This window comes from Akebia trifoliata, chromosome 7 (assembly GCF_017979445.1).
Source record: "Akebia trifoliata isolate Shusen 1 chromosome 7, ASM1797944v1, whole genome shotgun sequence".
Taxonomy (NCBI): domain Eukaryota; kingdom Viridiplantae; phylum Streptophyta; class Magnoliopsida; order Ranunculales; family Lardizabalaceae; genus Akebia; species Akebia trifoliata.
The window spans coordinates 5,381,793-5,399,566 of record NC_141381.1 but is presented as its reverse complement, the minus strand read 5'-3'; the positions used below and the strand labels follow the sequence as shown (position 1 = coordinate 5,399,566).

At 34.6% G+C, this 17,774-nt stretch overlaps 1 protein-coding gene across 1 annotated transcript; it reads left to right on the top strand.

Annotated features, from left to right (window-relative positions):
• Positions 1–9,526: 9,526 nt before the first annotated feature.
• LOC147398103 (homeobox-leucine zipper protein ROC8-like) lies at positions 9,527–14,055 on the top strand. The gene is made up of 10 exons (XM_086447258.1): positions 9,527–10,076; positions 10,177–10,294; positions 10,511–10,702; positions 10,804–11,274; positions 11,354–11,455; positions 11,553–11,762; positions 11,858–12,038; positions 12,123–12,391; positions 12,480–12,569; positions 13,190–14,055. The coding sequence occupies exons 1-10, from the start codon at positions 9,961–9,963 to the stop codon at positions 13,580–13,582; spliced, it is 2,142 nt and encodes a 713-aa protein (XP_086303384.1). The 5' UTR covers positions 9,527–9,960; the 3' UTR covers positions 13,583–14,055.
• The last annotated feature ends 3,719 nt before the right edge of the window (positions 14,056–17,774 follow it).

Below are 17,774 nucleotides of genomic sequence, written 5' to 3'. Positions count from 1 at the left end.
CGACCCCTTATTATATTAATCTAAAGGAGGTTCGACTTCCTCAAGGAGCCGACCCTTTGTTATTTTCTTCCGAAAGAAGTTCAACCTTCTTAAGGAGCCAACCTTTTGTTATTTCATCTGAAGGAGGTTTGGCTTCTCCAAAGAGTCAACCCATTGCTTAGTCATCTAGCCCTTCTCTCAAACACTAAAATGATTCAACCAAGTGCTATTAGTAGCAGTAGTAGTTGCTGCTACTTCTTCTTCTTTTCTACTTTTGCTCAGTAGTTGATGTTACTATTTCTTCTCCTTCTCTTACTCCTACTCAGCAATTGATGCTACAAGTTCTTTTCTTACTCCTATTTAGTTGTTGATGCTACTACTTCTTCTTCCCTCTCATGCTCTTGTAGACACCTCAATTTGAACGGACCACTTCTCGAAAAGGCCCAAAAATACAGATTTTCCAAATAAATATGCCAACGGGCCTTAAGGGCCCAAGTCGTTGAAAAATAACATTTTGACCAAACCGAGGCCCCTAAGACCTCTCAATGGTTTAGGAGGCCACCAAAAGGACTCGGCCAACCTTACGCTTTCCCAATATTCACCGCTCCACTTCCAAAATCAAAAACGTCAAATTTTCGATAAATTTCACCAACGGGCCTAAAAAGCCCGATTCGCCAACACGTGGCATTTTTTATCAAACTAAAATCTAAAAAAATTAAAAAATTAAAAATGTGAGACTTGGGATGCCTACCCCTCCTCTATTACCGTCGCTCCGCCTCCGAATCCCTAAAACCCAAAACCATTTCTAAAATCCAAGCCCAACACTACAAAGCCCACAAATCATTAACCATATCCAATTCATTATCCAACCCACAACCCTAACCCATAAACCACAACCCACATCAACCAATCACTCTTTTATCATCAAGAGATGACACATGTCATCACCCCATCTCACCTCCCTCACCCAAACACCTACCCCATTAATTTGCTTTAAATCTCATCTACCCACACATCAACCCATCACATTTTCTCTCAAATCAAACACATCTACCCACACCCCTAACCTATACCTCCCCTAATCTACCCTCATCATTCCCTACAAAACCTACATCTACAACCTAAACCTACACCATCCTCTCAAGTCAAACACTCAACCTCTCCCATCAACCTATCCCAACCCTTCATTTCCACCCACTTTAACACATGGCATCATCTCCCTCACCCTCCCAAAATATCATCAACCACCTCTTTAAATCCTTCATTCTCTTAAACCAAATACCATTTAATCTCAACCACCATCTTAAACTCACCTCACCAAACACTCCACCCAAATGGGTTGGGTGAGATCCAAACCATTTGGGTCAAAACTCACCCATTTAACCCCCCTTCCCTAAATACCCTCCAATCTGCTCTAAGTTACACCCACTTCTCTCTCAAACTCATAACCATTCTACCATTTTTATTCACTTCACCCCATTATATCCCTAAAATAACTCTTCAACATCTATAAATACCCTCCTCCTCTTCCCAAAAATGGCCCCCAACTCCTCATTACAAAACTTCTCCCCAACACTCTCTCTACTAACAACCATCACCAATTCTCACCAAGATTACCACTTCTCTCTCACTAATCATCCTCAAGTCTCACAAAAAAAAAAATCACCTACTACACTCATCTCTCTCATCATCTCTTCTCTATTCCTTCAACCATACAAAAGTTGTATTTACTTAAAATACTGAGGACTCAAGAAGACTCAAAGAAGAAGAAGAAAGAAGAAAGAAGATACAAGGTGGGTTCAAGGCAATCCCCCCCCCTCTCTCTTCTACACCCTCTCCTCCTCCCTCTTCTATCACCCTCTCCCCTTCATTTTATTTTTTAGGATGAATGGACCCCAAGGCTAAAGGTCTATAAGGGTCATTTCCATCAATGGAATGACCCTTTGATCAAGCCGAAAATGAACCCCTATCTAGGGTACAAATGCACAACACGTGGCACATCGTTTTTCACATTTTTAAAAAAAAATCAAAATGACCGAGTTGAGTTGAGGTTACCACTATCTAGTGGGGAGAAAAGGGTGCCTAACACCTTCCATTTTCTCCAACCGAGCCGCTTACCCGAATCTCAAGGGTTGATTCATCTTTATCCATCGAGAGTCACCAAATACCAAAAATGTCACATTTTCTAAAAAAAATGCACATCGGGTGACCATTCACACCCACTTACAAAAATGAATGGTGGCGACTCCAAACCATCGTAGATGTGGTCATCGTAATGACGAAATCCCGCGTCTACAGCTCTTACTTAGTAATTGATACTAATTGCTACTCCTCAACCTATTTTTAAGAATTACTCTAAGGAGATTGATACACTAAGGGAATTATGTAAAATTACCAGATTAGCAACATAGCAAAGTACTATAAATTGTCACAATAAAACTATCCAAGTAGCAAAGATCATTACTATATGCTTTATCGCCAAGGTAAAATACACATGCTGTTCGAAAAAGTTGTAGACGCATAACTCGGCTAAGTCAACTTGAGGAATTGATCAGTCATCAAGTTAGAGCAATTGTATATTTAATGTCACTCTTCATGTAGGTTATACGAATCATGAGAAGTAGGTCTTCATTATCATCAAAGCATCATAGGCTTTTATTACCATAAATACTAGATAATATAAGTAAGTGGTTACAATTGAGTTTACATCCATTAAATAACCCACTCTATAAATAGGGAGGCCTCTCCCACTCAAACCCAAGCATAAGTCACATAAAACTTTATTGCTCTTATTTTCTTTTTCTTGCTATACAACTTATATCAAGCACTAACTTGATTGTTAGATGCTCCTTGGTCGACACCACACCATTGTTTTTTCAGGTTAAGGCAAATAAAAAAGACAATCTAGAAAATGAAGGTTCACTGGAGAAGATGATCCAAAACTTAGAAGATCATCACAAAAAAAAAAAAAAGACCAGAGAGACATATTACTTACAGTACAGAGTAAGAGATCTGAAAAATCCTCCACACTTGTGGCACAGATCATGATTTTTGATGTCGTAAATTAATGTAGTTAGGAAACTTTCCTTACAAACTTAGTAAGGAAAGTTTTTTTTACCATATTAAAAGTTTAACCCTTAATTATTTAGAAAATATCTTAAAACACCCTCTATATTTTAAAAAAACTCAAGAAGAAAATATATTATAAAATATTAAGTTTAATTTCTACGTTTAAGCTATTACATTCATATTATCTTTTGATTCAAATATTGAAAGTAAGAGACATGGAAATGTTTGTGCTACTAGCTAGTAGTTTTAAGACATACAACATATGTTTTATAGATATAGATATATTTATTGTTGATATAGACCCATTTCAATAATAAAACTTTGGATATAAAATGGAAGATTAATGAATCAACTAATTTTTGGCATTTTCATATTAGTCACATTAACCTCAATATGATCAAAAGGTTAGTAAATTAAGGATTCTCCCTTGGATTCACCCTAAGTAGAAACATACTGAACCAAGAGTCTTTTTCTAGTAGATAAGCTAATTAAGAAATCCTATCAAAGAAGAGTGCAAGAGTTAAGGAAAAATTAAAAAAATTACATTATGATATATATATATATATATATATATATATATATATATTATTAACTGTATATTAAGATTCCTCCATTAAAAAAAATAAAAATAAATAAAAAATTAAAAAATTAAAAAAATTGTATTATTAGGATTCTCCATTGATGAATATGACCGGAAGAAAGGATTAATATAACCCCCTAGGATAATTTTAGAATCCAAGCATGTAGTGTAGAGCATATCTCCTTGTAATTTAGAACATGTCAACATTCTTGAAGCGTAAGCATCTAAAATGACAAATATGGTTTGAGAGTAAACCCTCTTCATGAGGTGATACTTAGCACTATAAGTTCATAATAAGCTCTATGGGAGCATTTGCATTCATCATGTAATTATAAATATTTGCATTTTTCATATAGTTTAGACATCTAAAATGAACAAATATGTTTAAAGAGTATACCCTCTTTATGTGGGGATCCTCACCATTGTAAGCCTATAATGAACTCTATGAGAGCATTTTGCATGCATTCATTCATCTAATTAGAACACTTGCCCATGCTCATCTAATTGTGAAGCACATCTCATTCATCCATTTAGATCTAAAAATAAAAATCATAAAATCATAAAGGGTATACTCCCATCCATGGAGTAGTTTTCCAAAATTCTTTTTTCAACAAAAATTATGTCCAAAAAAATTGAGTCACCTCAAATATTTAATAACTTGATTTAAAATAAATTGATTCAATGTTTTTAAAATTGAAACATTAATGAAACATTCAATTAACATTTTTTTTTTAATCTTCCATAGGAGACCATCCTCAAGAGGTGTGTCATCAATTTGAAAACACTGGGTCACCTCAAATATTTACCAAAAAATGAGGGTCTTGTCTAAATGACCCAGTATTCCAGAGGAAACCAAGGTCAAGAGAATGTCATGTGTTTCATTTTTTATTTTTAAATTGCAATAGAAGGAGTGAGAGTAGAAACTAACTAAGAAATTTGGCATGATGAATTGGGCAACCCAGCCACGCACCTCTATCTCTTTCTTCTAGATCTCTCAAAAGAGAAATAATCCAAATCTTCGAATATTTTGATTTCATCCTTGTTTTGTCTCGAAATGTTAAAATATCAAGCCGATAAAAAAAAAATTATCTATAAAAAAAATGATATTTTGAATCATGGAAAGTAAATTTTGAATGACTACTTTTTGTAAAAATGATGATTGGGTCTTCAGAAATATGCTACCTTCAACGATAAGCAAAATAAATGGTTTTACATGAAACAAAGCTACAAATTTCTTGGAAGGTAGAATATTTATCTAATGCTAAATAAGGTGAGCTCATACTATTGCGAATTTTATTTATAACATGCCAATTAATGAAGTTGTACACAACATCCCAAAAGATGTATACTCTTCAAATGAAGGGTTATTAAAAAAACAAAATCAAAGATATAGGGGTGCATTTGCATTTGTAATCCAGCAATAACCATTTTTCAATTTTTTCTTAAATCATTGTCTTACTCTTGTAATCAATTCCTTTAGAATTCGAAGTGCATTTCTAACATGAGTAGAAGATCAAGTCGAAGTGCTTCTATAAAGATGAAGAATAAATGACAACGGAGTGTGGTTACTAAAAATATAATAATTTTTCGCACTCAAATATTATATTTAAATTATCCAGTTAACCATATAATGATAAATGGTGATATGTTAAACAATCCAACTGTATAATAAACTGTCCATACCTTGGATTTTCTCTTGAATATCATCAATTAGCATACATTAAGAGACCTACTCTTGAACATGAAAGGCTATTCTATCTACAACTAAAGTAAATTAATAAACTCAAAGTGAACCTTGATGTACACTTTCAGCGGTATTTAAAAACTAAAACCTTCAACTTCAATTGAAATTTGTATGTCATAATATTGTTGGTTGTGTAGTGCTATGGACCTCTTCAAGTCCTACCTCTTCATTTTTCATTTTGGGATCAGAGGGATTAGGGGCAGAGGATGCTTATCTACGAGTTTGAAGGAGCCGCCACTGCTCAGGTTCAAGAGTGTAAACAATCGCCTATTGATTGGAATGAATCTTGTTTGATCTACGGAACAAAGATTTGGGGTAAGTGGTTCGGTTGAGAAAAAAGGTGTCAGGCACCCTAATCCCTTATAGAAAGGTATTTTTAGGCTAGGGTTCTAAAAGGGGCTACTTGTGGATGTTTTTTTTTTTAATTTTTATGAGTGCGCAATGCACAAGGAAGTGCTCCACTTTATTCTATTAGAATGAGGGCTAGAATTGGTCACTCTCCTGGGATTTCGATGATAAAATAAATATTTTTTATTTTTATTTTATAACTATAAGTTCGACAAAGGTTGGGCAATACATCAATAGTATAGAAAGTCTTTGAGGCACGTGGATAAAGCTTCCATTGCGAGGAAGGTTAAAGGCTCACCAAGTTGGTAACTAGGGAGTTTGGGATGGTTGGGCAAAAAATTGGGAAGGTCAGGAGAGCATCGGGTCTTCAAAAAGATAGTGAAGAGAGAGTGGGTGAGAGCTCGAGAGAGTTGGTATGTATTGAACGTGTGGAATGGGGTGGGGGCACCCCCATTTTTATAGTGTTGGTTAGATCGACCTTAGATATCGATCTGGTTATGTCCAAAGCTTGAGGAATGTAGGCAAGAAGATGCAGAGAATGGATAAGACAGTTGGGTGGTTAATTAGGAATGCCAAGACCAGCCTTGGCAACAACTGGTCAAATCATATTGATTTAAATTGGGAAAGGTGAAAGGTTTGATCTTTGGTTTTTGGGTTTTGAGAATCTTAGGATGGGACCAGAGGGTTCGAGAAAATTAGAAATTTCCTAGGATTCTGTTGAAAGGTAGGGGAATGGTACATGATTTTGTGGGAAATGGTTTAAGTGTTTGGAAAGGTTTGAGAAAGTTTTAGGATTAGTTTTAGACATTTGGAAAAGTTGGTCAAGGTTCTCGAGAGTAGATTAAGATTTCTAGGAAAGTTAGGGTTTGGCTTATGGGTTTCGGGAATGGTTTAGGGGGTTTTGGAGGTGTTTTGAAAAAGGTTTAAAAAGAATTTTGAGACTTCAGATTTTAGCAAATTCCTTATTATAGGACTTCTAAAAAACTACCAACATTATCGAAATGTTATGCCTTTGTACCTGGAAAGACACGTGCACAATTTTTAGATTCTATAGGTTGTTTAAAACTCAATCTTAAGTGTTAATAAAAACAAATGAATATGATGTCTTCATTAAAAAATAAGATATTATCAATAATAAGTCCCAAAAGGGTCATTTTCTTTCTTTTCAATATTTTTGTGGTACTTTATTTTCTATGTTTGACACTACTTCATGTGAAAAATAAGAAATCTGAGGTTTTGGTCTACATCGACATGAGACTTGAATCCACAAACAAATATTGAATAAATTCAATGAATTAAGTAGGTAAATTAGTTTTCTTTCCTTTTAATTTCATAATAAATGTGTTAAATGGCAAATCACGTTGTTCAAGGGAAACAACTCACCGTGGACCCCACATTAGCTTTCTATTCGATGAATATAAAAGATAATTAAGTTAATTTACTTTCCTTTTATTTCATCATAAATGTAATTAATGGAAAATCATAAATATCCATCTAAACAACTCATATTACATATCGTGGCAGTGGTGATCATTTTGGTGGCACCAATGATGTCGTGGGGTTTAAAGAAGAAAGATAAATGCGAGAAATATGTTCCAAAATTTTCCCAAAAAACCAACATAAAATTCCTAAAAGTTAGTTTATACTCACTCTTTGGTCTTATTCCCTAATTTTTTTTTATCACTTTCAACTTGACCATATTTCAATCCACTATGACACAATTAACCTCATCAAAACTTGGTTGAGCTTGAAAATTTTAAATTATTCTATTAAATTACTATTTTTGATATACTTTTGCACACCAAGAATAATTGAAATAGATGTTTTTTTAACAAAACAAAAGTCACAAATTTCTTACAAATTTAAAAAAAACAAAAAAACATTCATATAATGCTAAATAAGGAGAATTTAAAATTCTATATATGCAACACAAAATGATAAATACACACCATAAAAGCGATTAAAAAGGTATGAAGTGAAAGATTAGTGCATTTTCAATTTCTTTTTCTTTAAACATTTTCTCTCAATTATGATCAATACCTTGAGAATTTGAAGAGCTTTATTATATTATTCAATCGCAAGGGATATTGGAGGTATTTTAGTACAATTGTACAATAGAACATCTATACATATCTTGAACCTGATATTGAATATGAGCAACTACCATGCACTAAGGAATATGAGTATTTCTTTTATCTATAACTAAAATAAATAAACAGATTGCAAATGATCCTTAATTTTAAACTTTTAACAACATTTTAAAAACAAAAATGAAAGCTTTCAACTTAAATATAAACTTTTATTCATGTAAAGTTATAATCTCCTTAGTGTTTACAACTTGATCATAATCTTTCATAAGAAAAATGAATATGATACTTCCATTGAAAAATTAAAACACCCAAAATATTCTAAATTATAAGTCTTAAAAGTGTCTATATTAATTTTTTTTTTTGGTTCTATATTTCCTTTGTTGTCAAATTTTACCCTATTTTGCACCTAAAGTATGAGACCTTAGGTACTGGTATGCATCTACATGAGACTTGAGAGTGGCCAAAGCAACCTATTTTTTTAAAAAAATCATGACTAAAAATTAGATAAATTTAACAAATTAAGTTGGTAAATTTTCCTTCTTAGTTTCATAATAAATGTGGTGAATGGCAAAGCACGTAAATTGAATATAACAACTCATAATGGACCCCACATAGGTCCCCATTCGATGAACGAGGATCGTAAACTAGGTTACTTTCCTTTCATTTCATCATAAATGTAGTCAATGGTAAATCACATAGATCAAAATAAACAACTCATACCGTAAGTCGCGGTGGCGGTCACCGTAATCCTCGCAGCGACACCGTTACAGTGGGGTTGAAAATAAAGAAGAGAGACATACGGAGAGAGCGAGGGAGTGAGAGAGGTCTAATGTTAGAAATAAATTCTACAATTTTCCCTAGAATTAACATACAAATCATAAAAGTTGGTCTATACTCACTCCTCCCTATTTGTATTCTTATTTGTGAAACCCATATGAATATTATGTTAGACGATCCAATTGTACATTGAACTGTACATGTCTTATAGGCTAACATTAGAACTTTTAATCCATTATGATATTCTTTATCATACAAAAAGTTGGGTTGAATTTGAAAAATCTGAATTATTCAATTAAATAACTTTATAGACAACCATACATTATTGAATGGGTTAGGCATTTTTTTCGTTATAATAATCATTCTAATTCTATTAAGAATGATAATTGGATTGTCCAAAATATTATCTATATTATCTTACAAGCGACGCAAAATGTTCGTAATGCTAAATAAAGAAGTTTATGTTAACGTAACAAATGATAAAATTATATTTAACACACCAAAGAGGTTTTCAAATAAAAAAATAAAAAATAAGGCAATGGCCATAGTAACTTAACATCCATCATTCATTATTCTTGTTCCCACAAACAATGGAGTGTGGTTATTAAAAACAAGATTAATTTTCTGCACCTGAGATATTATAAAAAGAGTGCTTCTATTTACTAAGAGCACCCCGAGAGTTTTGCTAATTCCTTGGTGATTTATATATGAATTGGGTTGCTCGTAGTACAAGTTGGTGTGGAAATAGAAAGAAACGTTGCATTATATCTGAACTTTGACTTTTGGGAAAAACTTTTTTATAGAAAGTACTATTAGGAAAAAAACCCAAAGAATCAAGGGTATTTTCGTCATTACACTTCTAAATAGCAAAAATCGTACCGTTGTTTTGTTGGAAAAAGTTGACACTCAAATGACAGAGAAATCTCAGCTCCGGTTAGAGAGAGAGAAGAGAGAGGAAAGAGAGAGAAGAGAGAGAAAGGCCTCGAATGGTGAGAAGGTATTTAAAAGGGCGCACCGATTTCTCAGAAGAAGGCTTTAAATCCGTCGGGTTACCTCTTAGGCTCTTACCCATCTTCGAAAACCACGCGAAAACGCTTTTAATTCCCTCAAATTCACAAAATCTCTCTCTCTCTCTTCCCTGATTGACGCCAATATCTCAGATTTTTACAACCCATTTCTCTTCTCCAAATGAAAATGGGTTTTCAAGTTGAACAACAGTGCATCAACAGCAACATTTCCTTGTTCTTTTGCTGTTTTTTCTAGGGAGTTAAACTTCTTTATTTGAACAGTTCTTGTTTTAATAGTATTTTTATTACCATGAGAGCATCACAACTACTACTTCACACCATCAACAACGACAACCTTTAAAAAAAATGGAGTCTGGAAGCGGAGGTGGTGGGTCCGGCGACGAGCAAGATGTCTCTGATCCTCAAAGAAAGAAGAAACGCTTCCATCGTCACACAGCTCATCAGATTCAACAACTTGAAGCGTAATAAGATCGACCCATTCTTCATCGTTAGCTTCGTTACTTTATAATACAGTTTTGTTCCTAAAAAAAATCCTTTTTTTTTTATTATATTCTTTTATAGTGTGTTCAAGGAGTGTCCTCACCCAGATGAGAAGCAAAGGATGCAGTTAAGCAGGGATTTGGGTTTGGAACCTCGCCAGATCAAGTTTTGGTTTCAAAACAGGAGGACCCAAATGAAGGTACTTTTCTTTTTTCCTTTTAATTTTTGGGCTATTGTGTGATTGGGTAGTTCTATCTCTCTCTCTCTTTTTAATGATTAAATTCTTTTTTTTACACCAATGGTTCAGACCCAACATCTCCTTGTTGTTTTTTATTGTGAGATTGGGTTGGGTATATTGTGAGATTGCGTTTGTTCTTTTTATGATTAAGTTCTTTTTTTCACACCAATGGTTCAGACCCAACATGAAAGAGCAGACAATTGTGCGCTTCGGTCGGAGAACGATAGGATTCGATGTGAAAACATAGCTATTAGAGAAGCTTTAAAGAATGTGATCTGCCCTTCTTGTGGGGGTCCTCCAGTTGGGGGTGAAGACATGATTTTTGATGAGGAAAGACTTAGAATGGAAAATGCCCGATTGAAAGAAGAGGTATTGTTTTTGTATTTGTTTTGTTTTTTGTTTCTTGTTTTGGTTAATTGGGTAAATTTCTGTTCATTTGTTTTTTTCTGTTTTTGGGGAAATTTTTTCAGCTTGATAGAGTATCTAGTATTGCTTCAAAGTATATAGGAAGACCTGTTTCACGAATCCCTCCAATTGAACCGATCGCCACTTCGTTAGATCTATCGGTGGGGAGTTTCTGTAACCATGGGATCACGGGTCCATCTCTCGATCTCGATCTTGATCTTCTTTCGGGAAATTCTTCTTCTATGCCAACATTGTCGTCTTTTCAGACGACGGGCATATCCGAGATGGAGAGATCATTAATGTCTGAGATTGCTACCAATGCCATGGATGAATTAATCAAGCTTGCCCGGACAGACGGGCCATTGTGGATTAAGTCCAGTAGTGATGGACGAGAGATTCTTAATCTTGAAAGCTATGAGAGGGTTTTCCATAGGGCTAATCCCTTGAAGAATCCTAATGTTCGAACTGAGGGATCTAGAGGTTCTATTGTGGTGATCATGAATGGATTGGCACTGGTTGACATGTTAATGGACTCGGTGAGTATCCCATTTGAGAAATTAGATTATCGTTTCCAATTTTGGATTTCTTATGTAATGAGGATTGTTTTAATTGTAGAACAAATGGGTGGAAATGTTTCCAACTATTGTCGCCGAAGCAAAGACCATTGAAGTACTAGCATCTGGCATGGTGGGAAGCCATAGCGGATCCTTGCAATTGGTAATTACTTGCAAATTTCCCTTTTTTGGTTAATTGTGACAATTTGAGTTCGATTTTGTTAGAAAGTCTTCTGATTCAAGAGGGTTGGTCAATGTAGATGCACGAGACATTGCAAGTACTCTCGCCTCTATTATCAACTCGAGAATTCTATTTCCTCCGTTATTGTCAGCAAATTGAGCAAGGATTGTGGGCGATAGCTGATGTATCTTTTGATTTTTCCCGAGAGAACCAATTTGGCTCTCCTTCAAACTCTCGGAAACTTCCATCCGGATGTTTGATTCAAGACATGCCTAATGGGTACTCTAAGGTAATCAAATTCACCCTTCACGAGCATCTTCATACACCCAAATATGTCATTGTCTTAGACTCTTAGTAACATGGTTTTGGGAAAATTCTTTATAGGTTACTTGGGTGGAACACGTGGAAGTGGAAGAGAAGACTTCAATTAATCGGCTATATCGAGACCTTGTTCATAACTGTATGGCATTTGGAGCTGAACGATGGCTAGCTACTCTGCGGAGGATGTGTGAGCGATTCGCTTGTTTAATGGTGACTAATACTTCTACCCGCGACCTTAGTGGAGGTACTTAAAACAACTTTTTCTTTCTCAAAATATTTTTTCTTTTCATGAACACTATCTTTATTTTATCCTCATTATGGTATCCAGTTATTCCTTCACCCGATGGTAGACGAAGCATGATGAAGCTTGCCCAAAGGATGATTAACAGTTTTTGTACAAGCATAAGCGCATCGAATGGCCATAGATGGACCACACTTTCCGGTTCGAATGATGTTGGAGTTCGAGTCACGGTTCATAGGAGCACGGACCCTGGCCAACCAAATGGAGTGGTACTTAGTGCTGCAACCTCTATATGGCTCCCAGTATCTTCACAGAATGTATTCAACTTCTTCAGGGATGAGAGTACCCGTGCTCAGGTATTCATACAAACAATACTCCTTTTAATCAGCATTATTCAATCCAACCCATAAACTGTTTTTATGTCTTTTGTATAATTATTTTCAGTGGGATGTTCTATCGAATGGTAATTCAGTTCAAGAGGTTGCTCATATTGCAAATGGATCACATCCTGGGAACTGTATATCGGTTCTCCGAGTAAGTCTTCTTTTCACCAATTCTCATGTTTACAAATAATATAAGTTATTTTAGTCTGGATTAGTTAATTATGTTGTAATGAAATTTTTTGAATTTATTCGGTGATTGATCACCAGGGGTGTTATTGTACACTGACACCCAAATTAGGTATCGTAGAGTTTTGTTTATTTCAGGTTAATGTAGCTTGTTTTAGGGTCACAGGAAAATGAAGTTGAACTAGAAAACAAGGGTTTCAGGATCTATTGGTTTCATACATGGACCTAGTGCGTTTTGTTCAAAATTGTGTCGTGTGTTTCTTTTATTTTTATTTCCTTCGTGATTTGGTCTAGGGTTAAACACCCACACATTTCAAATTTTTTTATGTGGTGTGTTCTTCGTTTTTTTTTTTCAATTGCTTTCATGATTTGATCTAGGATTTCGGGCTCACATTTCAAAATAGTTCCGTGCGTTTTATTTTTATTGCCTTTGTGATTTAGTCTAGGGTTTTCTGTGTGTTTTATTTTTAGTGTCTTTGTGATTTAGTCTAGGGTCTAACCCACACATTTCAAATTTTCACATTTTTTTTAATTGCTTTCGTGATTGAATCGATCTACGACATTTCAAAATTTTCTTTTCAACAGGCTCTCAATTCAAACCAGAACAACATGTTGATACTCCAAGAGAGCTGCACAGACTCGTCGGGCTCACTCGTAGTCTACTCTCCTGTTGATCTACCAGCCATCAATTTAGCGATGAGCGGTGAAGACCCATCATACATCCCTCTACTTCCCTCGGGATTCACAATCTCCCCAGATGGCCGACCCGACCAAGGAGGAGCTTCAACGAGCTCAAACATACAATGGGGTGGTACAAGTAGGTCAGGTGGAGGTTCACTTGTTACGGTGGTGTTTCAAATACTAGTGAGTAGCTTGCCTTCTGCGAAGCTAAACTTGGAGTCAGTGACGACAGTTAATAACCTTATCAGCACTACTGTCCAACAAATAAAAGCTGCTTTGAATTGTTCAGGCTCTTGATGATCTCTCACTCTTCACTCTCCTCTTTAAATTGTGAGATCAGATGAACTTAAGAAGCTCTTATTGCTGGCATTCAATGGAGAAATATTAGAGATTTTGAAAGTTGGGTTTGGTTGGTAGAACATTTGAATGCCTTCATCAAGAGTTGAAGCTGCTTCAACTACTACAACAAGTCTTCAAATTTTTACAACAGAACTTATTCAATTTTACCTTTAAAGGAAGACCCTTTAAAGAGGGAGTCAAGAACGCACCATAACTGCCTTTCCTTGCTGTGTGGACTCTTTCTCTCTCTCTCTCTTAAATCAATTTTTTTTTTCTTTGATTAACTACCAAGGCAGCATGGGTATAATGGTTCGGGTATTGACTTCTGTTTAGTAACTATGTTACATTTATGAATCTATCTACTATTGGAAGGTATCACATTTAAGTCTATCTCTTCTCTCTCTATCTAATGTGGGCTGTTATTTTGGTTACATCAGCATCGTTAAATATCCATCACACATACACACACCCCTCTCTCACTCTCTCTCATACACAAAGACACCCACAACATACAATGTTCTGTCTGTGGGTCCAATTTTTCTTCAACAGTCATGGTGCACCAGTGCATTACTTATGCATTCCATGTGGCAGACATTGACCTCATTAATATATTTTTTTTGGCTTACCCTTTGGTAACCACTCATCATATATGAGCCTGAATCGCATTTCTTAGCCATTGGATTTGAGTAACTTGGGTCATGAAGAAAAATATTTACATCCAATGGCTAGAATCGAGCACAATAAGTCGTGGGGGCACTACGATGTGGCACACAAAAATGTTCGTTGAGTATTATATGGTAAATAAAATATTATATCGTATGAGCTTAAGACGAAGAATTGATGGGCAATCGACCATACCACTACCCAATTAGTAGATTTTCCTGTGTCAACGATTGAAGCTGCTGATTTTTTTTGTCATAAATATTTTTTCGAGAAATTTTAATGGTAGGTGATGGCCATGGCAAGGTCCATTTTGGAAAGTGGGGTTTTGGGTGTTGGGAGTACAGAGAATTGGTAACAACTTTCGAAATGAATTATTGCATTTAGTTATGCTTGAGAATGGGTGTCATCGCAGGATACACCCCATTGTGAATGTTGGTATAGGTCACAATTATTAGGTGGCCTACTTGGTATGGTCGGCCGGTTGGTTTGGGCAGATTGGACTCGGATGGCCTGCGTCGCAAGGGCAATAGGTGGCCTAGGAGCAAATGACAAGTGGTTGGTGGCATGGACACTATACATAGTGAAGTTGGAGGGGTTTCAGTTATGATTCCTTAAAAAACACATTTGTGTGGATTGCAACTTCATCAAAGCTGAAAATATAAAAAACATGATATGGTTCGGCGAAATTTCTTACATCCATCGAAAAATTGGGTTACACTTAATTCTTATTTACTCCAAAAACAAAAAAGCCGAAAATCTCTCATAGATATCCCAAAGTAAGTTTATTATGAATATATATGATCTACAATTTAATAATACCAACATAATATACGACTCGAATATAACAAATTAAAGAAACTAAATGGTTATAGGAATTTATTAAGCGATTATTCCATTGCATCAAAAGCTTTTTATCCCTACAAAACACAGGGGACTTTCTGTTAAAGCCTTTGCTCCTCGAGTAGATTCTAACCATTGTATCACTCCATTAAATCCTAGCCTTCCATTTTTCTATAAGAAGCTAGAATTACAAAGACATCCTTGTTTTGAAGAAAATCACAATTTCAACCAATATTCTTCTCATTTTGCATTCTCTCTAACACACAACATAACATGTGCTAATTAAAACTAAAGTAATCCTTTCGTTCTCTCTCACTCTCTCTCTCTGAAATAATAATTTCTTTTTCTTTTTGAATTCCATCAAAGTAAAAATGTTGATGTACTCCACTCTAAAAAAAAATGCACAGTCATATCTTGTTAGATCTGAAACAGTAAAAAAAATAGTTTGATTGGTGATGCATAGATATTGATCATAGCTAATCATGGACTTTGACTGATCAAGAAAAATAATAATAAGATGAAAGAAAGAGTGTAATTTTTTTTTTTTAATGCAATCATACATTTGGAGTGGAATTGGTATAGTCCTCTTTATTTTCTAATGGTATATAGAGATGGTTTGAAGTATGTGTCTTTACTAATAAACACGTTCATATGGCTAATTTAGTAATTTTCAGAAGACATATATGTATGGCTAATTTAGTAATTTTCAAAAGACATATATGAAAGGATAGAAACTTGAGTAAATATCTTAATAATTAGATCAATTAAGTACAATAATGTTTCAATAGAAAATTCTAACCAATTGGATAAACACATACTAAATACAATCCTAATTTAATTAGATCATTATCTCATATGATACTATCAAATCTTTCATAATCTTCATAGAAATTAAATGATTTCGTGTGTCTCAATACACTTTATTACATTGCTTTCTCTCTAATACTTTGACGCACTCTACCTCAAACTCAGGGTGATCAACAATCATTGAGTTTGTTGAAATCAATCACCTTCCTCCAAGAATGCAATTGTTGATGAATAGCCGCCTATAGCCAATTGTTTGTTATTGAATAAGTTAGGTCGTTGAAACTAGGAGTGCACATGGTTCGGATTGGTTCAGATTTTGGCAAAATTGGAACCGAACCAAACATGATTGGTTCTACAAATTTGGAACTGAACCAATTCAAACCAACCTTGGTTCGTATTAGTTCTTGGTTCTCATACTTTAAAAATAGAAAAACTAGTATTTTTTCTTTCAAAAGAGGAACCCTTTGGATCAAATCATAAATAATGCCTATTTTTAAAATGAAAATGATTTTATGATTAAATTTTGACTAAAATATGTATAAATTAAAAATTAGAGGAAGCTCAATAAGAATTAAAAAAAATTATAATTTTAAAATTGGTATTTTGGATGGATTAGTGAGAAAACTAATCCATAAATGGTAGATTAAAGAATCCAAGTCTAGGTTCGTATAATATATTTCATCTAACAAACACAACATAAAAGTTTTCGTAAAAAAATAAGAAATTAAACTCTTTGAATTTTTTTTTCCGTAAATGGGTAGATCCATTTGAGAGTTGAGAGAGAGATTTGTGTATATTTTTTATGAGTTTTTGTTAGAAAAAAAAACAAAGGAGATGAAGTCGAAGACTTTGACGAGTTACATCCTCGTAACATACTAACACAGTTGAAAGAGAGAGAAAGAGATGAGTTACCTCTTCGTTTTTCGACAAGGTGGCGAGTGGCGAGTGAGGGAGATGAATGACGGTTAAGTTTTCTTCAAATTTGAAGAAGAGAGAAATAGAGAATAGAAGAACGAAATTAAAAAAGGATTTTATATATAAATATACTTCAAATTGATTCGGTTCTATTATATTCCTAATCCGAAACCAGACCAAATCAATCGAATTTTTTTTTTTTTACAATCCGCACCCGAACCAAACCATGCTCAATCCGAACCAATCCACTCCAAAAGACTTCGGATTGGTTCGGTTCTCAAATTTACCCAATCCAATGTACACCCCTAGTTGAAACTCATTTTTGCCAAATGTAGAGTGTATGCTCAAAAACCATGATGCCCCCAAATATGTTGTAGAGAATTAGTAGCAAATAACACAACTCTACCGGGACTCGATTTAGGTTTGATCAACATCTTTTAGATTTTAATAAAAAAAAATGTGGTCTCTAATAGACTAGAAAACGGAATTCAATGTCGTCTCCATGAACTCGATCATTATCAATGACTTCTATTGGGCCTTAAAATTGAACATGGGTCTCTATAAACCATGATGAACTCTATCATAAAAGATTCAGAGGCTCTTTTGGATTTGGAGATTTTTTGAACAGTATTCAAACCCATCAGGATTTAATATTTTTTTAACACGATTGGCTCTCATTAATTTGGACAAAGAATATTTTTTCTTGAGAATGAATATCGGACTCGAATGAGGAGAAGGGCTAGTTTGGTAGATGTCTTGGTGTCCAAGATGTGAGGAAGTGAGACCAAGGCATACTTTACCGAATAGAATATGATATATATATATATAATATATTATATATATATATATAGGGAAATGTTCAGCACCCTAAGTTTTACCACACACTTTAACAAACGTTTTTTGTCCTACATGGGTTAGAAGTTTT

What these genes read in the sequence shown, in the direction of transcription:
- LOC147398103 (XM_086447258.1), top strand. Translation starts at nt 9,961, where the DNA reads ATGGAGTCTGGAAGCGGAGGTGGTGGGTCCGGCGACGAGCAAGATGTC. An exon ending in ATAGCGGATCCTTGCAATTG is followed by an intron (nt 11,456 to 11,552) that starts GTAATTACTTGC and finishes TGGTCAATGTAG; the next exon opens with ATGCACGAGACATTGCAAGT. An exon ending in TGCCTAATGGGTACTCTAAG is followed by an intron (nt 11,763 to 11,857) that starts GTAATCAAATTC and finishes AATTCTTTATAG; the next exon opens with GTTACTTGGGTGGAACACGT.